The sequence below is a fragment of the Gossypium raimondii genome, chromosome 6, assembly GCF_025698545.1.
Source record: "Gossypium raimondii isolate GPD5lz chromosome 6, ASM2569854v1, whole genome shotgun sequence".
In the NCBI taxonomy this organism is placed as follows: Eukaryota; Viridiplantae; Streptophyta; class Magnoliopsida; order Malvales; family Malvaceae; genus Gossypium; species Gossypium raimondii.
In genome coordinates, this window is record NC_068570.1 from 12,866,987 (window position 1) to 12,890,002 (window position 23,016).

The 23,016-nt window shown below is 34.6% G+C and overlaps 2 protein-coding genes and 1 pseudogene across 3 annotated transcripts; 1 reads left to right on the forward strand and 2 right to left on the reverse strand.

The window, feature by feature from the left end:
• Nucleotides 1-3,347: 3,347 nt before the first annotated feature.
• On the forward strand, nucleotides 3,348-7,608 carry LOC105773642 (protein PLASTID MOVEMENT IMPAIRED 1-RELATED 1). 2 transcript variants are annotated; one of them, XM_012595683.2, is made up of 4 exons: nucleotides 3,348-3,474; nucleotides 3,606-3,691; nucleotides 3,856-6,056; nucleotides 6,160-7,575. In XM_012595683.2, exons 3-4 carry the CDS (start codon nucleotides 3,856-3,858, stop codon nucleotides 7,304-7,306), a joined length of 3,348 nt encoding a protein of 1,115 aa, XP_012451137.1. In that variant the 5' UTR covers nucleotides 3,348-3,474; nucleotides 3,606-3,691; the 3' UTR covers nucleotides 7,307-7,575. The 2 variants fall into 2 exon arrangements, with proteins under 2 accessions (XP_012451137.1, XP_052487903.1); XM_052631943.1 differs by having other exon boundaries at nucleotides 3,606-6,056; nucleotides 6,160-7,608.
• Nucleotides 7,609-8,466: 858 nt separating this feature from the next.
• Nucleotides 8,467-10,121, reverse strand: LOC105773644 (ankyrin repeat-containing protein BDA1-like; annotated as a pseudogene).
• A 367-nt stretch (nucleotides 10,122-10,488) lies between these two features.
• On the reverse strand, nucleotides 10,489-12,805 carry LOC105773643 (phenylalanine ammonia-lyase). Its single transcript, XM_012595685.2, has one exon. It carries the CDS (start codon nucleotides 12,706-12,708, stop codon nucleotides 10,624-10,626), a length of 2,085 nt encoding a protein of 694 aa, XP_012451139.1. The 5' UTR covers nucleotides 12,709-12,805; the 3' UTR covers nucleotides 10,489-10,623.
• Nucleotides 12,806-23,016: the final 10,211 nt, after the last annotated feature.

The window sequence follows — 23,016 nt, forward strand, 5'->3', positions numbered from 1 at the left end:
CATGCTTGTGTGAGTACTGTAGATTTGGTCATTTAGTTTTTCACACAGTCTCAGTTGGTTACACGACCCAACCACACGGTCATGTGAATTTTGTAGAAAAATATGTGTTTTAACTCACACGACCTCAATGAGTTACACGGTCTGGATACACAGCTGTACAAATCAAGTTTTACATGATCACATTTTGTTACATTGCTTAGGCACAAGGTCGTATGACCCTTGTTTCGAAAATTTGCCCTACTTTTTGAAAAGTTTTGAATTTGGTCCTTGTTCATTCTTGGGTCAAATTTAGAGCTTTTGTAAGCTCATTTGAGACTTAGAAAGGTTTAAAATAATATTGAATGCTTGATATGATTGAAGTTACTATAATTTGACTGTTAATTGTTCTATTTTATACTGTAACATTCCGTAACTCGATCTGGGTGATGGGAACAGGCCAGAGGTGTTACAGAATAAATTTGGTTGTAATTGATGCTTTGATATAATTGATGGTGGAAAAAGGTGATTGTTTGTATTCATGTATGCTTGATATAGATTTATAATTTGTTAATTGAATATGTCATTGTGATAAGTATAAGAAAGTAATATAAATTGGTATGCCAAAGTTACATGTAACATTTGATGATCTTATACATTGTTTAAGCTCACCTTGTTGATGTTTGAATGCCTTGTACTAGCCAACATTATGCGAAACTAAGGTTTGCTTTTATGCTTAAATAAGAACAAGGCAAGTATAATATTTTTCAATTGAACTTACTAAGCATTCTATATGCTTACTCTAGTTGTTTCCTTCCCTTATAGATCATCACCTTACGGAACTCCCAAGTCAGATTAGAGAAAAGCTCACACTATCATCAAATTGATAAAGGTATGCTCATTTTATCTATAATGTTATGGCATGTATATAGGATCAATAGGCCATTTGAATTGTTAACATAATGTATGCACTAAGGATGTGGTTTTGGTAATGTTTGTGTTTGCACTTTCTAGTTTATCATTTGGCTAAGTTGATGCTTGGTTTGAATATGATAAATGCCAATTGTACTTATGGACCTAAATTATTTAAATACCTTAAGTTGTTAAATGAAACATATGATCATGTAATGGTAGAAGTAGGGCTTGGAATATTGAAGTTCAATAGGTGATTAAGCTTTGTGAATCATGAATTGTAAAATGTGGTAATTGGTGATTTGGCCTAGTTAGTTAATGTTATGTTTTGTTTGAATTGGTTAATTGATGTGAATTTGAAGTTAGCAAACTTAAATGAAAGTTCAAACATGTTTGGCTGATGACTTGAAATAGGTAGCAATGTGATTTATGCCAAAACAGAGGCAGCATCGCGACCTTGAATCCTCGATGTTGCAACATGGCTCGACAGTGAGTGGTGTCACGACATAGAGATGCTTGACGTTGCGACGTAACTCATTGAGTTGACGATGTTGTGACGTGGGAATTATGAAGTCATGGCATTAGTCTGAGAATTTTCAAAACTTTACAATTTGGTCCTAATTTAGGCTCGGGTTAGTAAAAGAGCTTTTATAAGCTCGTGTAGGACCCGAAAATGATTGTGTTGCATATTTGAATGTGAATGATACTTATTTACATGAATGATTGGCTGAAATTTTGCAAAATTGTTTGTTTTTGCTTCGACAACGAATGTAATGCTCTGTAGCTCGGACCCGACAATCAGGTCGGGCGAAAGGTGTTATAGATAAACACCATAGTTACCACCCAACTCTCCAAGTAGGGCATTAAATGTCGAAACGTCCATTCCACTCTTGTAATGTGTCAATATATATATATATATATATATATATATATATATATATATATATATACATGAAACAATTGGTGAAACACATAGTTCAATACATATCCAACCAACTCTTTAGAGAGCAAAGCACTATCTAGAACACTATGATCCCATACAATGATGCTATATTGTTACGATAATCATATGGCATGCCATATCCATCCAACTAATTTCTTATCTAGTTTACAAGGGCACTATAACCTGGATATGAAATTTTGCATTCTTTTCCTTAGAACAATTAAGATTACTTTACAATCTTTCCATCCAAATACATTTACCCACATATAACTTTTATGGTTCTATTTCAATTTATTAACACACAGTTATCATAAAGTCATTTCACACCTTTGAAATACTATAAATTAAATATTTATCTACTTTAACATCCATTTTTTTCTATATTTATACTATTTTTAGTCTTTTATTACTCTTTTTTCATACTTAAGCGTATCATCAATGAATTTCCAAATTCTCAACTTTTAACTTTTTTTTTAAAATCTAATTAAATTTCTAAGCAAATAAACACACCCTTAAAGGTTGTAGAGCACAAAACAAGACTCCAAGCTTATCAAAACTTGCTTACTTAACTTTGCTTCAGGTTTCGCAAAAACACTAATACCAAAACCAAGTTACCATGAAACCATCATTATAAAGCATCCAAGTATTCAAGAAAACTATGAAAGTATGAAACGATTCTAACTTTCTAACACTTCATTACTTGACTTAATTCCACTCTCAAAGTGCTGGGTTTTTGCAACTTGACATTTTCACTCAAACTCATTCAATTTCTTTGCTAATTAAAGAAGAGTTAGAAGCCATAAACTTTCTAACCTGAATTAAGCCAGAGGTGACAGGTGTTATATTTCCACTTCCATTTTATTTTTGCATGAATTTTAAAAATATTTACATTAAACATATTCAATTGATTATTTTTAATTTAATATTATAAATTTATTTTTTTTAAATTCACTATATAGATATGATACAATTACAAGTAAAATATATGTATAAATATATGTACGGTTAATTATAATCTAAAATTTAGCCAGTATAAAGTACAACGGATGAAGACTTAGACAGAATCAAAAAAATTGAACAAAACTCACATATGGCATATGCACATGGTGAAAGTGAGTCTCACCAATTAAGATTAAGATGATGGAACTCAAACCCAAATACTTAAAATCCATAAACAAAATATTTTAAAGTATAAAATAAAATTACAAAATAGTCAGCATTTACTAAAACGATAATGCTTTACCGTCCATCTCCATTAAAAGAAAATGTCTTCAACCTAAGTTTAATCCATAATGAGATCGAGTTTTGGCATCACTAAGTTTAAATAAAGTAAATCCAATTCAAAAATAGAAAGAGAGGGGGGTAACTATGAAAAATAGAAAATGTACAGCTTTGGAGAGAAATTTCACGGAGATTAAGGGTTCACCAAATAAATATTAAATACCATGTATAAATTGTCCAAAAAAAACAAACCCATGTATAAAATAAATTTTATAAAATATAACCGTAATATAACGTCATTTCGTAGTTCATTTGAAATGTTGGATTGAAAAGAAGGCAGCGGCAATTCAGAGAACAAAGGGGGCATCCACCCGCCGAGACAAGCGCGGCTCAATAGTCTCTCAGCCGCTTAAACTCGCATCGTAATACCTCGACATCCCGGCCCTTATTCTTTTCAGCTCTTTTTCTTTTTCGCATTTTCTCCTGAGATTGTTATTTATAATTTTATTTTGTTGAATCGATTTTTTTTTTTTTTAATTTTGATTTTGGGTAGGCAAAGGCTGATGGGAGACTATGCATTGAAAGGATAAATGAGAGGCTTCTGATTGGGAAATTTCGCTTTCTGGAAAGCTCAATTTGGTAATTTATTTTAATTCAACTTTTTTGGTTTTTACATAATTCATCTATTTTGTATTGCATTGTGTTCTGTTAGATTTAGTTTTTTTTAATGACTTTTTAAATAAGATATTATTTTTTACTATTGCTTAATCTGACTTTCTTTTATTACTGTTATATATAAAAAGATGATGTTGTCCAAAGTTAAAACTAGGAAGAATGGTGGAAAACCGGGTAAGTTGTTGAATGAAATTGAAGTTACTAGCAAAACGTTGTATTTGGACAAGAACCCTCCAATGACTTCATTTTGTGCTTCTAATCCTCGTTTCAAATCAGTCATGAAAACCCACTCTTTGGAACCAAAACGAAACCTTAAGAATAGTAATGAGGACCCATCACGTAAAGACAAGAAATCCATTTGGAATTGGAAGCCGTTGAAAGCATTTTCGAATGATAAAAGCCGTAGGTTTACTTGTTGTTTCTTGCTTCAAGTACACTCCATTGATGGTTTGCCGGTCAGTTTTAAAGAACTTAGTCTATGTGTGCATTGGAAGAGGCGGGATGAGGATCTAGTGACTCAACCCGTTAAAGTTTTTGATGGAACTGCTAAATTTGAAGAGAAGTTGACACACACTTGCTCGGTGTATGGTACTAAAAGCGGATCTCACAATTCAGCCAAGTATGACGCAAAGCATTTCCTGCTTTATGCTTCTGTGTTTGGGGCACCAGACCTTGATTTGGGGAAGCATCGAGTTGACCTTACACGGTTGCTTCCACTCACATTGGAGGAATTGGAGGAAGAGAAGAGCTCAGGGAAATGGACGACAAGTTTTAAGTTATCAGGGAAGGCCAGGGGTGCTATAATGAATGTTAGTTTCGATTATTTGGTTTTATCAGATATGAAGCAGAATAGAAAAGCAGGTACCGAATTTGGTCATGATGATCAGCAGGCCGCAATGAAGCATGTTGAGAGTCTTCCCTGTTTGGTTAACACCACATCCTTATCTTGCTTTCTGAGGGAGATAAAAGATCTTCATGAAATTTTTCCCATTTCAAAGTCAGACACCGATGTGGTAGATCAGAAATTTGATGAATACAAGTCAGATGATGCTTCAATTACTTCTAAGCCTGAACCTAACATGTTGATTGAACATTTTGAGCCCACTAGACCTCCATCTTCTGTTGCATCTAAATTAAATGAATATATTGAGAAAGAAACTGAAGATAATGATTTTTCTGTTGTGGAAAAAGGGAAAGAGTTATCTTCACAGGGACAGATTAGGTTGGAGGAAGTTTCCATGGCGGATGCCGACTCCAAAGTAGAAAGTTATCAAGTTGTTGAAATTAATCCTGGCAAGGGTGCAAATTCTGAAGAATCCTATGAGCTTCATCCCTTAAATGAGGTGACTTGTGTTAATCAAGAAGATGCGCTTTTGGTGCAAGATAGTGATTCCAAAGAGGATGACCAGTTCTCAAAAGAATCACTGATGAGAGAGTTGGAGTTAGCTTTAGATGGAATTACAAATTTGGAGGCAGCCTTAGATTCTCCTGATACTGAAGACTTGGAAGACTACACGGAGCATATAGCTAATTATGAAACAAATAGGAAGTCGGAGTCAATTAGCTTGGATGGAGTTACTGAATCTGTGGCAAGTGAGTTCTTGAGTATGCTTGGAATTGATCACAGTCCATTCAGCTTGACTTCTGAAAGTGAGCCTGAATCACCAAGGGAGCGTTTACTAAGGCAATTTGAGAAAGAGACCCTAGCCAGTGGTTGTTCTTTATTTGATTTTGAAATGGCTGATGGGGAGGAACTAGAATGTGGCTTTGACATCTCAACTTCGGGGAGCTTGACTGAGGGTTTGGATATGTCATCTGTTGTTCAAGATGCTGTGCAAGACTATCAGATGGAAACTAATGGGAGGATCAAAGTGAGGGCTAAAGTTTTGGAAGACTTGGAGACAGAGGCTTTAATGCATGAATGGGGATTGAATGAGAAGGCTTTTCAGCATTCTCCACCTGCCTCTTCTTTTGGGCTTGGAAGTCCAGTTAAATTGCCTCCTGGAGAGCCACTTGAATTGCCCCCTCTTGGAGATGATCTAGGTCCATTACTTCAGACAAAGAATGGAGGGTTTTTACGATCTATGAATCCCTCACTTTTCAGAAATTCTAAAAGTGGTGGGAACCTGATCATGCAAGTGTCTAGTCCAGTTGTGGTACCTGCAGAAATGGGTTCTGATATAATGGACATACTTAAGCAACTGGCCTCAATTGGGATCGAAAAGCTCTCCATGCAGGCAAATAAGTTGATGCCTTTGGAGGATATAACTGGTAAGACAATGCAGCAAGTTGCATGGGAAGCTGCCTCCACTCTCGAGGTATCAGAGAGGTTTGTAACTCCATTTTTTATTTTTTTCCTGCCATTTATATCTTTCATAAATATTGTTTTGGAAATCGTACTTACATTATATACTATTGCTTCTTCTACGCAGGCAGTATCGGTTGCAGCATGATTTTGAGGTTGGGCAAAATATGTCTAGCAGGCAAAAGAGAATTAAAAGATCACCTGGACGCAGTTCTAACAAGCTTAGTTCATCCTCTGTCAATAAGATGGATTTGGATTATGTATCCCTTGAAGATCTTGCTCCACTGGCAATGGATAAGATTGAAGCACTCATGATGGAAGGGTTGAGAATTCAATCGGGCATGTCAGATGAGGATGCACCTTCAAACATCTGTGCACAGTCTATTGGAGAAATTTTTGCTCTTAAGGGTAAGGGGTTTGATATTACTGGATGCCTTGGTCTGGAGGGTACTGCTGGGTTGCAGTTGTTGGACATAAGTGGTGAGGATGTTGACGGATTGATGGGTCTGTCACTGACACTTGATGAATGGATAAGACTTGATTGTGGGGATATTGGTGATGAAGATCAACCAAGTCAGCAAACTTCTAAAATCCTTGCTGCTCATCGTGCTACATCGTTAGGCTTGATAAGCCGAGGGTCAAAGGCAGAGAAAGGACGGGGTAAAAAGTGTGGTTTGTTTGGGAATAACTTCACAGTTGCATTTATGGTGCAACTCCGCAATCCTATAAGAAACTATGAGCCAGTTGGTGCACCAATGCTTGCTCTGATTCAAGTGGAGAGACTATTTTTCCCACCAAAGCCAAAGATTAAGATATACTGTACTGTATCGTCTGCTTTGAAGAATAACAATCAAGAGGATGATGATTCTGAGTCTGCTTTGAAGGGGGCAAAAATGGAGGATATGAAGGAAGAAAAAGCTTCCCAAAAGGAAGTGATTCCTCAATTCAGAATCACTGAAGTCCATGTTGCAGGTGTGAAGACTGAGCCTGGCAGGACAAAACTTTGGGGTAGCACAACCCAACAAAAGTCTGGTTCTCGTTGGTTGCTTGCCAATGGAATGGGAAAGAGCAATAAACATCCGTTTCTGAAGTCCAATGCTGCTTCTAAATCTTCAACCCCTTCAACAACAAAGGTTCATTCAGGTGACACTTTGTGGAGCATCTCGTCCGGTATTCATGGTACAGGAGCCAAATGGAAAGACTTGGCAGCTCCCAATCGACATATTCGAAATCCTGATGTTATAATCCACAATGAAACTATCAGATTGCGATGAGTTGTTCGTGCTTTGTAGTCTGCTTGAAAGGATGACTGCTGCTAAATATGGTGTGACTGTTGGTGAGCCACTGTATACAACTCTGAGATTAGAAATGGTTGGTAAGTTCTGCTTGTGGAGATTTTCTTGTATTTATTTTGAGTGTTCAATTCAACACTAAAGCAAAGGTGAGGTTACATTTTCATTCTGGTCTTGTAAATTTATATATTTTTGTGATCAAGAATGTATGGTGTAACTCATGTCTTATTTAGTGCAATTGTGTTGTCTTATTGGTCTCCTCAACCAATCTTTCAGTTTTTTCTCTTCATGCTGTTGCCTTGGGGTGCGCCAAATGGTGGTGCCACGTTCAAATTTGCAATCAGAATGGGTTATCTGGCTTGATTCTTTAAAAGCTCACTTGAAACTAAGAAAAAGAAATGATCCCAAAAATCTGAAATTAGTGAACACAGAGCTTAAATCAATGTACTGTCATCTCAGACATCTTCATCGTCATTGTCAACTTCATCAGCGGAAGGATTCTTCGCTTTTTCCTTAATAACCTCATACTTTTTAAGTGTTAGTCTAGCAATACTTTTGAAAAGTGTTGTGAAAAAATATTTTTGAAAAATACTTTTGAAAAGTTTAGTTTAAAATTTGAATGTTTAGCATTGCTGTCAAAAAGTATTTTTGAGAAATAAAATGTTCATTTTAAATATATTATTATCAAATAACAAATATGTATTTAAATAATGTTCAAATTAGTTAATATTATTATATTTTAGTTAGAATATAAAAAAATTATTATAACTTATTGAAAATATTTTAATATATGAAATATAAATTTTAAATATTTTAAATAATAAATATTAATTATTTGTAAAATTTAATTAGAATATATAAATTATATTTTAAATATTTAAATATAATCATTAAATATTTATAATTAGATATTAACACATTTTATTATTTTAAAAATATTTTTATTTTTAATTAATAATTTTAACACATTTGTGATTAAGTACTAAGAAAAAAACAGAGAAAGTATTATGTTAATGGATAGGTGAAAAATAATTAAGTACCAAAAGTGTTTTTGGTAAATAAAAAGTTAAAATTTTAGCTAAAAATAACTTGTTTAACACAATTTTCTTTCTTTAAAAAAATAGTTTTAAAACTGAAAATAATTAAACAAGTTCTAAAAACACATATTCGTATACATTCCCAGTGAAAACAACTCCCATAAGACCCAACCATATATGGCAACACCGATATATAAGTTACATCATGAAGCATACCTACAGCAGTGTCCGGTGACATGTGTCTTAGAGATCTAAAGTAAGTTATCACTTGAGCATTTATGGCAATCCACGTGATAACCATTTGAATGCACATCTATCCTCGTCTCTTTATCGGTAGCCCACTAACAAGCTGGAGGATAAAGCTTAGAGATGAAAAGAAGGCGTGTTGAAGATCATAAATTGACCATATTCAATACCCTGGTTGTATGCCATAACTGCAGTTCCAGCTTTCCGACAGTGCTTCAAAGGGTTCCCTTTCTCATCTACTGTTTCGTCTGCTCGCAAAGCACCCCCTGGAGGGGCTATTGCAGCTTGGTACGCCACCATTGCGATCAATGATGATACCACCATTAATGCACTTCGCTTCCTACTAAGCCAATTAGTGTGTTCTTTCTTTCTTATCGGCATCCTTGAATTGGTTTCTGATTTTTTGGATTTATTTGAGACCAGAGACTTTGGTATCTTTGGAATGTTTGATGGACTTGGAATCCATTTAACTGCAATTACATGCCGATCCTTTGAACTTAAAACTCCAGCATCTCTGAGAATAGATTCAATTTCCATGTCTCCCAAATCTCTGGGACTTTGTTCAAAGTATCTAATGCTGTGAAGCCATTCTTATTCATTGCATTTATATCCAGTCCAGGAATAGTAAGCAAGAACTTTATGATCTGCAAAATTGTTACAGTGACATTTTTATCAAATGAAATACAATTGAACCAAAGGTTTTGGATATTATTCACATTGCTTAAACCTATAAGATAGAAATGAAAAGAAAGCATACCTCAATCAGCTTCTTGGCAACAGCAATATGTAACAAAGTGTTCCCTTCACAATCCTTGTGATTCACCATTTCATTATCATCATCTCTTCCAATCTCTTCAATCAAACTCTTAAAGCTCACCAGCAGATAAGGCCCAGAGTGCTGTCGTCCAAGACCCGTCCAAGACCAAAGGCGGGAAGGAGTAAAAAAGAATATTTTTTCAGTTTTTAATGTGAAGAGAAAATTTTAAGTTAAAATAAATTAATTAAATGTGGGCTTTCAATTTGTTACTATAAATATTTTACATTTTTTAGGTTTCAAAGATTTAATGTATTACATTTTATAAAAGGAGTCTAATTTATTGTCTCGTCTATGCTCGAAATGTAAGAACAGACTCACCAGCCTATTACTTCCAACACACAAGTGCAATGCAGTTTCATCTCGTTCAGTCACCACCCGAGCGGACTCAGGCCAAGCTCAAACCAACTCACGCACTATCTTAAACCCTGCCTTGGTGGCTACCAGGTGGAGTGGTGTCCACCCATTTTGATTTCTCACCTGGACGTCTCTGTGTCCACCTTGACCAACCTTTGACTATCTCAAGATAACCTTTTGCTGCAGAAAGGTGAAGAGCAGAGAAGCCATGGGAATCCAACTCGAAAACCAATTAGAGGTTAAGATTCAGAAGCTGTTGGACGAAACTGAGGTGGCCTAGCATGGAGGAAAAATGGAGAGGAGTCTCGGAGCCGCATTTGATAGTTGATACCCGTTTTTCCATTTTTGTTTCCTTCTCTTTTGCCCCTCAAAATTGAAATAACTTTCCTTTCTTCTTCAAGTGTCTATGTTTTTCTTCTTTTTCATATATCTCCACTGTTTGATTCTGGATCAAGAATCAACCATCAAAGTTTGGTGTAATTAAAAAAAAATAAGCCACCATTGAGAGTGGAAACAGACCAGGAAAACAAGAAGTGGATAGTGGCTTACATGGACGACGATGTTAATGATGCATGGGGTCAAATTAAGTGTGTTTGGAAGCTTCTATTAATATGCGGCATTCACGTTAGTTTATGAGATTCTGCTTATATAATCATATGAAATACTGATACCATAGCTAAGTACGGCTCCAAGTTTCTAAAATGCATGAATAAATCAGAAAAATCTCAAATTTCCATTATTAACTTCATAAATACTAATAAGACAAGCTACGTAAACCAGAAATATAGAGGTTACGATAATACAATGCAAATCAAATATAACTACAGCGAGCCAGCTTATGGTTGTCAATTAGTTAAGCACCTCATCAAAACAGCTCCTAGTTTCCCTTCATTAATGGCCTCATAAACTTTCTCTATATCCTCTCCTGGACTCACCCTTTTTTCACCAATAAGAAGCTGAGTTCCAATTTCAGTCCTTACAAATCCATATATCGGATAACTCCTGCATTTCTCGATCCTATTAGCAATCCCAAACTCTCCATTTCCAAATTTCGTTCTTGCTTTCGGTAACTCTTCTTCCAGTCTTGCCTTGAGTTCCTCTATGAAAACTGGGATCCTTCTGAATATTGAAAACCCATTTTCATCGCCTTTACAATCCTTGAGAGCCCTTTCAACAAGCACTTGTCGTAGTTTAGGCAAAAGGGTATATGAAGGATTCATGGGGTCATCGAGATAGGAGAAAACTGGTTGGTGTTCAATAACCTGCAACAGTCCTTTCTCACAAAAACGTGATTCAAGCAGTGATCCATCTTCTGCGATGTAGAGTGTTTTCTTTACTACTTGGAGAAGCACTTGTTTCACTACTTCTCTCATGTTTTCCTCCAAATGTCTCAAATCAATAGCCTGGCAAAGTGCCACCATAAACGTTGAGGACATGAGCTTTAGTATTTCAATGGCTTCTGCACTTTTTCTAGCTGAAATCAGGCCAAGGGAGTTCACGTCTTGGTTGTGTTGTTCGGCGCTTTGTACGTGCGTCGTGACGGGATTTGCAAGGTATTGGAGCTCGGAGCAATATGCTGCCATGGCGATCTCTGCTCCTTTGAATCCATAGTCTAAGCTCGGATGAGAGCCGCCACTCAAATTCGAAGGCAAACCGTTGTTGTAGTAATCGCAAACAAGCTCAGAGAATTGAGCAAACATGAGCTTCCCGATAGCTGCAATGGCGATTCGGAGATTGTCCATGGAGACACCTATAGGGGTTCCCTGGAAATTCCCACCATGGAGAGCAATGTCCCGGTCTACATCGATCAATGGATTATCGTTAACGGAATTAATTTCCCTCTCGATCGAATGCGTTGCGTGGCGAATAACTTCGATCTGTGGTCCAAGCCACTGAGGAGAGGTTCTAATTGCATACCTGTCTTGTTTAGGCTTTGTAAGAGGGTCTTTCTCATGCCTGATTTTGGCTTCTTTCATATAATCACTTCCATCTAAAAGAAACTTCATGATAGCAGCCGATTCAATCTGGCCAGGATGGTGCTTGAGCTCATGAGTGAGGGGGTCAGTGAACTCTGGCTTGCCGTGCATAACTTCGCAGAACAAAGCCGAAAGAATCACCGAAAGGAGAGCCAAAAGATTGGCATCGAAACAAACTGTTGCAGCCACAGCTGAACCAACAGCCGTTCCATTCACAAGAGCTAAACCTTCCTTTGCTTGTAGCTCGAAAGGAGAACCAATTCCAGCTCTTTTCAAAGCTTCGATACCTTCGATCTCTTCACCTTCAAGGGTGACAACCTTGGAGTTATGTCTGCCTGTCAACAACCCTGCAATATAAGATAATGGGACAAGATCACCAGATGCTGTGATAGTTCCTCTTAGAGGCAGTTTTGGGATCAAATTTTGATTCATAAGCTCAGCCATCGCTTCAAGTATCTCCCAACGGATGCCGGAATAGCCTTGCATAAGCGTATTGGCACGCACAAGCATAGCTGCCTTGGAATAACTCGTCGGAAGATTTTCTTTCCCGATCACTCCGGCGTTCAAGAATCTTATAAGCTCCGCTTGGAGGTCAGCAGTTTTAGTGGTGCGCCGATGAGATGTAGCACCGAAACCGGTGGTGACTCCATAAGTGTCTGTGCCACGGGAGATGTTGTTAGTAACCCAGTTAGCACTGTTTGCCACCCGGTCTCGAGCAGTGGACTCATCAAGTGAAACCATCACTTGGTTTCGACGAGAAATGGCCGTGACCTGAGCCACCGTAAGGGTAGTGCCCTGAATTTCAACAGTATTAGCTTCCGCAAATTGTGACACCATTTGAGTAACTTCGTTGAAATGGGAGCAGTGGAGGGCATCAGCAGCCTTTTTCCAGTACAAATGAGTTGAAGAGACACAGCAACCATTTTCTGAAAGGCCAAACTCAGCAGTAGCCATTGCCAAAAAGGAGGAAAATAATTTCTGGTGAGAAAGGGTCAGTGAAGAACGTAAAAATGAGAGCTAGTTTGTGGTTTGAAGTGGTGAGTTTGAGAAGTAATGGGTGAGTATTTATAGTGGTGAGTGAGTGCACTGTGGTGGGTTAGTGGGAAAGGGCTGCTTTGGGTCTGGTCAACGGTCAAGTCCTTCTAAAATAAGCCACCCACATCATGTATGGGTCATTGGTCTAATAAGGCAATTTCAGGGAAGGATAGTGGAAAGTTATATAACCTTTTTTTCTTTGTTCTTTTTTTTCTTGGGAAGAAATTATCAAGTCATATTATTTAGTTGTTCGAAAATTTTTAAATCTTTGTTTCAATAATTATAAATGGATAGGTGTAATTAATTAAAATTATATTATTTGATTTTTGAAAAGAATTATAACTATTTAAATAATATTATTTGAATAGTTATAATATTAAATGAATAATTATGTGTTTATTTTAAAGACATTATTATTCAAAAAGACAACTATCGATGAAAGATGTCTCTATAAAGAGACATGAAAATTCCTATTTAGTTTATTTGAAAAACACACCAACAAATTCTAATATTCTTTCTTTCATTCCTTCATTTTTCTAATATTATTAGATTATTCTATAAAGTATTACTGCAAAAATCCTTTGTAAAAATTGAGTTTTTGTTATACATTGTTCAGTACGTAGTGGACTATTCTCGTCAGTGCAAAACGCAAATAGTCATTGGCTTCATTGTATCCTCGAGGTTAAATTGCTTAGAACTCATTTGCACACCGAAAATAGGTGGGGGCGAATATAACCTTAAAAATAATGACTTGATACACAATTTGGATCCTTGTCCTATTTTTTCTTTTTCTGTTCGAGTTTCGTTCGTGTATTCAAGATTTTCTTCACTAGAAATTTACACTAACATTAGTTGTGGAACAACAGACGTAACGATGGAAAAATGGAGTGAAAAAGGTCACAAGGGGAAAAAAAGGGGATTGTAGAATTCAGAATTAAACTAAATTTCTAGCATTTTTCTTGATGTTGACGAGATAAAAGGCTCAAATTGTAGTAGAGATCAACATTAACGGAAAAAATATCATCCAATAGGTTCAACTATTTTTGTTGGTGTAGAAATAGAGGTGAAAATTAACGGAAAAATAAGAGAAAATGGCAAGAATACTGAATTTAGTAGATTTTCAAAGAAATTTGAGCACTGACCTGGTGGAAAATGCCACCTTCAATCATGGGACAACCCTTCCATGTGAACATGGCTACCAAGTAGTAACCACACATGAAGCACTTCAGTTCATACTTGCTCCATCCATTCATTGACTTATATTTTCAGGTCCTACAAGAAAGCCATAAAAAACGTGATGCCTTAACTATTTCTTTCCTTATTGTAATTTCTTAAAAATTTGATAATTTGAAATTTATTTTTTTAATTAAATTTAACCTTCAATTTTTTTTTTTAAAAAATGCAAAGTATAAATGAAAACAAACAAAAATTACAGAAACAAATGAAACAAAAGCACTCACTCAATGATGCATTGGCACAAGCATAGTTGCTTCCTATTTATTGGCAAAATATTACAGCCAAGTAACTTTGTGTAGATAAAATCATCATTATCCAAGAAAAAACATCCCATTTTGAATTTCAAACAAAGTTTTCTTGGCCCCAAGTAAAAAAAGAAAAGAAAAAAGAAAGATAAAGATAAGGCTTTGAGATGAGATTGTGGATACTTTCTCTTCCTCCTCTCCTAAATCCAATCAACAACATTGATTAAATTAAAACATGGCTTAAGGATCATTTACATAAAAATGTAACACATTATAAAGATTAAATTAAAAAACTCAACCTTATACTATACTTAGGCTGTCCAAAACAAATGTTTAAACTATAGTCCTAACAATTTGTCCAAACAGATGTCAGAACAAGGCATGACACAGAGTGTTCCAATAGGTAGTTCAATGACGTGTTCGAACAACAACCGTAGCTTCAAAATTTTGAACAACTAAGGACTCAACAATCTCCCCCTTTGGCTTTTTGGCAAAACTTATCAACATGACAACAAATAATCAAAAGAACTCTCCAGATCTGAAGAGATAACACTTTAAAATATGGAAAAGAGAATCCATCATTAAACAATTAAACATATTCAATACATTAGAGGTTCATCGAACGAGCTCAAACACGAGCAAAATTTTATTCAGGTTTCCTAAAAAGAAAAGAAAAAACTTCATAGCAGCAACAACAAAAGATTCCCCTTACCAACAACAACCTTATGATACATGCTCAGATAGGAGAAATTTATTAAAGTCAATTCAACTAATCTATTAATTTTCAAGTTTGGAAGATCAGTCGATCTATGACGAATTTTTGGATGAGATACAGGCATTTCTAGGCTGAGATGTCTACATAGCGTTTAAAGAGCTCTTGACTTCGAAACGCACTTTGAGTCACTCGATTTCCAGTTTGGAAGCTCAAGTTATGACCATTTTAGTGAAGACTACACGAGCAAAATTTTTGGACGGGATTATTATAGAAATTATGAGTTTAGAGATTTAATTCGAGTTTAAATCATATTGAGTTCATTTTTTAGGCTTAATTTTTATCATATATGCCCAATATTGTATTTATTAGGTTTTATTATTTATTTATTTATTTTGAATTTTGGATATTTTTGAAGTATTTTAAGTTGTTTAGAGTTTTATGTTTCTTAGTCAACAAGAAAGTTCAGTTTAAAACTACTTTTTATTTAAATTAATTAGAGTTTCATTATACTTGAGAGTTTTATTTTGATATAATTAGTTAGCCTATATAAAAGCCTCTTCATTTTCTATTAAAAACACAGTAGTTTTTTATTAATAAAACTTTCAACTCTGGGAGTTATTTTTTTTTTTGTGCAAAATTGTTTTCTTGTGATTTCTAGAAGCAAGCAGTTTTTCTTCTCGATTTTCTTCAAGGAATCGTGGGAATTCATTCTTTATCATTCAATTTTCCAATGATTATTTATTGGAGGGTTGATTAGAGCCATTAATTGAATTTGTTGGGGTTTATCTCTCAAAGGTTTCAATTGGGCACTTATCTATCTATCCATTAGTTTATTTAATCTATCTTCCACTTTTTAATTTCTGTTTTATTTATTGTTTTGGATCTTTATTCTTTGTGCTTAATTATTTTTCTTTTATTTCTTTTTGGTATTTTTTTTATTTTTTAAAATCAATTTGGTTTCTTCTTTTCAAGTCAAATCTGAATCTCTTTTTTCGAGTCGAACAACTTGAATACGATATTGGTCCGCTGCTTCTCAAGGCATCTTCTCAATATTGCAAATCAGTTCAGCTAGTCTAACCTCTTTTGTAGCAAGTCTTTGCATCTCAACAGTTAAAGTGTCTAGCTCATCCATCAAGAACTCTAAAATTTGTCCCTTTTGAGTGGTTGTAATAGATGGGTTTGCGGCTTCATTTGTCCCAACATCAGAAGGTACAAAGGCTGAGTGCACAAGGTCATTCACTTTATTGGTAGAAAATAGGTTGTTAAGGATCTTAAAATGCTTTGGTGCAACAATTATTTTCTCTTTGGAAGGACTACATTTTGTTGGCTCATTAAGACATGATAAATGTAACACCCACGCCCGTCCCGACCTCTGAATCTGAGTATGGTATATCACAACATAAAACTATTCGAGTTTAAAAAAACACTTGAAAGTTTTTAAAATTATCGAGGTCTTGGCGTAAACCTCAACATGACAAAACAAAATAATCAAATTAGTAGTATGCCAAGGAAAAACATATTTAGATAAAACATTTGGTGAAAGCCTTATATAAGTTGATAGATTTTATAAATCACAAGATGAATTATTTACCATACAATAGTTTCAAATGCATCATTGGCAGTTAAAACAACATTCAAAACCATTTCACGTATATGTCAATAGACAATATTATAAACCATGATTCTTTAAATTAACCTACTTCAAGAGTTCACAAAAGTTCTTAAATAACAATGTCATGAAAAAAGTTAAAAATCATTGAAAATGCTGATTATAAAGTAGATCTACATGCCACCTCCAAAAGGTCATGCATGATACAGAATTAAATAGATGACTCACTATCAACAGTTCTCTGGCATAGTCATTTCAACAGAATCTCTTCTTTCAGTCAGCACACCTAAGAGGGAAAGGATAACATAGTAAGTTCAAACGAACTTAGTGAGTTCCATAAAGAAAGTACATCCAATGTACAATGATATTACTGATGAATAGGCTTTAATACCATAATGATACCCAACCTTTCAAAGAGATTCAACGCAATAATCATAATACGCCCAATGGCGTTTAGAGAATACGAACAGACTCGATACACCAACTTAACACTACACATGGGCGGTTACGATCCTCCAACTTAACCGTAACTTTTACACAACCCATCCTTATGCCAGCCTCGTACCCATAATTCAGAGTCAGATTCATATTAATTTATCGTATTCATATGCACACCCCCCTTAACTCCTCATATCATTTCAGTTCAATCAAGTATGTTTTCTCGTGATCTGTCAGTCCAGTTTACGATATAGCTATCCTACCAAAGGCATTGCAAACATATCTCCCGTCTTCATCATCACATCTCGCATATCACATATTGATGGTACTGGCTTGTGCAGTAAAGAAGATATTTTACATCGGAACATAAACAGACCGTACCCATACTAATAATACTAGTTGAACACCACAAGACAAACACCATACTTACGTTGTTGAGAAGGAACACTTACATTTTCACAGTTCATACAATAATAAAATTTACTACACATGGAAGTAACAAGAAAATAACTAAAAAATCTAGTACAGAAATCTACTCAGTAAGTCATTTGTCCTTATTGTTGGGACCTTCGTTAGCTTATTGAGCTAAAAAAGAGACAAGTACATCTATCAGACCATCAAACTACTAAAATTTGACATTCATGTATGAATCGGTAGTATGCAACTCAATTAGTAGCATACAACCTAGAATTAGAAAGTTTCATTCCTCAAGAACAAATCTAAAACCTATGCATGCATTACTGTAAACACATAAATTCATTCAGTAATGACCTAAGGGTTTACCAGAAATTACCAGTAATCCAATGTCAACAATAGCGTTAGCTAAATACTGGAAACTCCTCGCTAAAGATGCTAACTTAGAATTTCTAAAGCTTCAGCAAAAATGCAAAGAAGAAAAAGAAACAGAAGCAAAATGTGCAAATAAGCTAGTCTGATATCCTTATATAGAAGAGATGACCAGGAACAAAACTTAGTGGAAAGTTAGAGGATCCCATGATCGCTCTAGAAATTCGAAAAGAATTAATTAAGTATCAAATCATCTACAGTATCCTAGTTCAGTTCGAACTAGGTTTCAACTAAACTCTAACATCACTTCCCATGTCATTGTAACATATACTAACCACGGAAACAAACTTACCAAGCTACGAACTAACGAGTTAGCCCAAAACATTTAGGGTTGGCGGATAACTTAACAAAAGAACTCATCAAACCCTAAAGTTTGCCAAAACTTAGAGTTTGTTAAATAGTGAATCACATAGAATACGCCACACATACAACCAAAAACAAGTACTCCACTAATTTACTTGTTAATTACCCTTAGCGTAAATAACTACGCTATAACAACCTGTTGGTTTCGGGACCACAAATTCGACGAGTGAGTTCATAAATATTATTATTTAATAGTTACAAGTCAAATATAGTATTATTTAGAACTTTGATCTGATAATTTTTTATTTGAACAAAGATTTAAGTACAAGTGAGTTGTCCCTAAAGTTAAGTGGTTTTAGAAAATGAGGTTTTGGAACCCCGTTTCTATAAACTGAGCCCGTAAATTTTTTTATTTACGAAATTACTATATATGTATATTGAAGTTTGGTCAGGAAATTTTAGTGATTTGATAGTTAATTAAAGAAAAAGGACTAAATCGTAAAACTACAAAAGTCTATCACTATTCGTGCTTAAGTGCCCATTTGTATAAATTAGTATAACGAGATGGTTTGATATGGAAATTTAGCCATAATTTAAGTTAGTGGACGGTATAAGGTTGATTTCTTTAGTTATAATTGAAAAAATGTTTAATTAAATTATTATTAAAGTATTAAATTAATAAAAACAAAAGAAACACCATGTTCATCTTTTTCATTTCTTGCTTTTCAACCAAAACTTCCATTGGTAAAATCTAAGAGCTTTCGGCATAGCTATTCACCATGCATGTAAGTGTTTTCTTGTTTCATTTTTCATGAATTTTATGTTTTTGATATCGTTGTAATGTAATTTAGCTAGCCCAGTGACTATTTTGTGAAATTGTCAAAGTTAGAAAAAATTACCATTGATGTTCTTGAAGTTTTCTTGATGCTTATGCTTGGGTTTGAGCTTTGGTGGTGATTTTGAGCTAGTTTGTAAAGTAATTTTATATAGTTTTAAGTTTAAGGATTTAATTAAAAGCATGTGATATTTGGAAGGGTTTTTTGAAAATATTTAGAATTTAAGGGTTTTTTATAAGGTTAAACATTTGACAAAAATCGAGTTTATGAAATAATTGTAAAAATAGACTCGTTTTTATATTAAGGACTAAATCGAATAAAATGTAAAAGTTTATGGCAATTGTGAAAATGTCAATAAAGAAGCCATATGCATTAAATGAATTATTTATAAGTATTTGGGCTGATAATTGAAATAAATTACTATTTAGATTAAGAGTCGGTAGATAATTATGGAAAAAGAAAATTGTTAATTAACCCCGACATTACAATCTTTGTTGTTTAGCCCAGTAAGTTCTTACGGTTTAAATTAGAATAATTGTAATATTATATTGATTTCTGGGTTGTGGTATGTTAATAAATATATAGATGTAATTGAATTGTTATAAATTGGTACAAGGTGAGAAAAATGAATTGAATTGTAAAATGTTATACAATTGTCTATACTGAGATGAACATAGGATAGGAAACAATTGGCATGCCAATAGGTTATATTGCGTGCGATACGAGATTGAATTGTAATGAGATGATAATTATTGACTTGTTACTTGTTACACCCAAAACCCGGCTTGGACGTCCAAACCAAGTCTAGATAATTACATCATCGATCTTAAAATCTCACAGTTATAACGCAATAACACTAAACCATTCATCATATATTATCCAGCACATGGTTAATTAAGTATGCAATTTCCCAAAACATCATATTACCATAAAATACCGAAAGCCCTAATAGTAATTATTAAACGAAAGGCTAAAGCTTGACCGAGCTCCCGCAGCGCCGACCTATTGAAGATTGTGAACCACCTGCAATTCAATCAGAATGTTATGAACTCAATGCATAAAAGAGGGTTCATACAAGTGTAATACAATTGAAAGATCATTCTCGAATCCCGAGATCTGATTAAGCAACAGAAGTCGTTCCAGTTCTGATACAAAACATTTTAGTTATAGAAGCAGAAATAGTTTTGGTTTCATTTACAGAACAGATCAGTTTCATATGCATGTTTTCTTACCCCCAGCCTCTACACACCATCTTCGGCCAACCCAACCCGTGTGTTTGGCTGTGTGGCGTCGACAGCCACAATTTCTAGCAAGCAAAACTCACAAAATTAAGGTTTTCAGCACGCACCTAGTCTCGTTTTGAAGGAAAAACAATGCAGAGACTACCCAAAACCTAATTAACCATTTAGCAATCAATCAATTGACTAAAACGACTAGATAACACAAATGTTAACACTCAATCAATTATGCCGAATAAATCGACACCAAGAAACTTTCAACAACAAACATTTACCAACAATCTGCCGAACTAATTCGTAACAGCAGGCAAAGGATTACCCTCTTCCAAATTCATGCCTAAAGACAAGATTAACAACTAATTAACAATGAATTTACATACAGCAATAGAAGAATTCCTAATTTAATTACGTAAACGGAAACTAACAACTTCACAGAACTTACACGAAAATCTTCTAGCAACGCTCCGAATCACTTAAGACTCTTAATACTTCGACAATCACTTATCGAATGCAATCAAAGAACTCACTTGAAAAAGGAAAAAGAAGAAAAATGAAGGAGGAAAAAGACAAAAAAAAAAACAAAAGAATAAAAGGAAGGGAAGAAATTGACATTGAAAATATTTATTAACTAACCCCCATCCTCATACCAACATTTAGCAAAATTTTTCTAACGCATATGATGGGACTCAAACTCGAAACCAGAAAGAATACAGACAAATGTTTAATCAATGAATCAACAAGCTCATTATTGACACAAATTTACATAGAATTTCACTTAACTACATAACACATGGGTACTGGTTGTTTTAAAAGTAACAAAAATTTTAACGATGCTCGAACTCTAGACCTTAAACACAATAGCAGAGCCTAGAGCCACAGATATAGAATTTTAATTACTATAGATTCTCACAACTAAATTCTAAAATTTTGGGGCGTTACATTACTATCTATTGAATATACCGAAGTCAAGCATTTGTTACGGACTATCATGTTATATTTACAGTAATTCTGGTGTGTTACCGGAGGCAGATGTAAAGCCTTCGGGCTTGGCACTTGGTGCCCAAATGTTTTCTCTGTGGGTTTGGCTCATTTGAGCATTCTGATGTGTTCTGGATGGATAACCGTGTATCCGTATTTGTTATACCATTCATCGGGCCAAATTTTTAATGGTTAAATGATTTAATGATGATAGGTAACTGATATTTGTTTATGATTTCTTGTGAAAGACTTGTACATGTGTTTATGGTTTCCGATATTTTATCGTGACTTGATAATGGTTGATATTGTATAAATGAGGTGATTAAATAACTTGTATTTATGTAACTCACCTGTTGAATGATTGTGATTGACAAGGTTAATGTTAGCTATTGATTTTGTTAATTATAAAATTGTGGTTATACGGTAAGTTATAACATTTCAACCTGTGAACTTACTAAGCTCGTAAAAGCTTACTTGTGTTGTTTTCCTGATTTCTTGTAGATCTTGTTTTGCAGAATCGGACAATCGGATCAAGTGGAAGATCGCACTATCCAGCTATCTTCGGTAGACTTTGAAAACATTTACTTTGGAATATATTGCATGTAATAGGAGTATCTTGTAATTTGTATATAAATGTTCATTATAAATAGCATATTTTGTACTTGATTATAAGTTGATTGTTTGTGGCCAATAATGTGGTTGACCATAGCTTGATTTAGAGATTTGAATGTGATATTAAATTTGATATGTGGTGGATTTAACTTGATGGCGTGAAATGTAATAGGTGTGTTTTGTATATGTTTTGAATACTTATTTCATGTGTTATATATGAGATTGATACAAAGATGCTTAAGCTTGATATTAGTTTGCGTGTGTATGTGCCTTTAATCTTGGTGTGAATATGTTCATATAAGTTGTTTTAGTTATTTGATATAAACCTTAAGTAAGTGTTTGAATCATGGTATGAATGAATGTGAATGAATAAGAAGAAATGGTAAGTTTGACATGAGTTTTATGTATGAACTTATGAACTTGAATGCAAATTAGTTTGGTGTGATATGTGAATAGAGGTTGATAATTGAATTGTGGTGTAAACGAGGACACATTGGTTAGGCACTTAAGTTGAATGTTTTGGCATGTTTTAGGCTTATTTAAATGTGTTTTTAAAGTATGGAAATGGTTGATTTTGTTTGGCTTGATACGTAAGTGTTGGATGAAAGTTTTCCTTGTTTTGAAAGCATATTAAGATGCACATGGCCTAGGACACGGGTAGTCACACGGTCGTGTGTCACACACGGTTTGGCCACACAGTTGTGTGTGACATACGGCCTAGCCATACAGTCGTGTGCCTTATTAATTTTAGGTGCAGGATTTTTCACACGGCCACAGTTAGTTACACGGTCTGAGCATACAGGCATGTGGAGTAGCCACACGACCATGCTTGAGGCCACACGTCACATGGCCGTGTGACCCCCTGTTTCCATAATTTTTAAATTTTTCATGTTTTTTTTTTATTTTGATTCAAATTAGTCTCTGGTTGTTTCCAAACTATTTTTAGGACCTCGTAAACTCGATTTTCGGCCCGTAAACACATTTATGCTATGAATGAAATTTAGATTTGAATATTTGGTATTTAATTTGATAAATGATTGGTTAAATGATATTAATTGTTGTGTGATGTCCACGAAACCAACTAAAAATATGACTAAGGTAAGTGCACCTATTAATTAATAGTATAGCTACTGTGAGCACAGATGTCGTTCCACGAAGACTAAAAGTATTA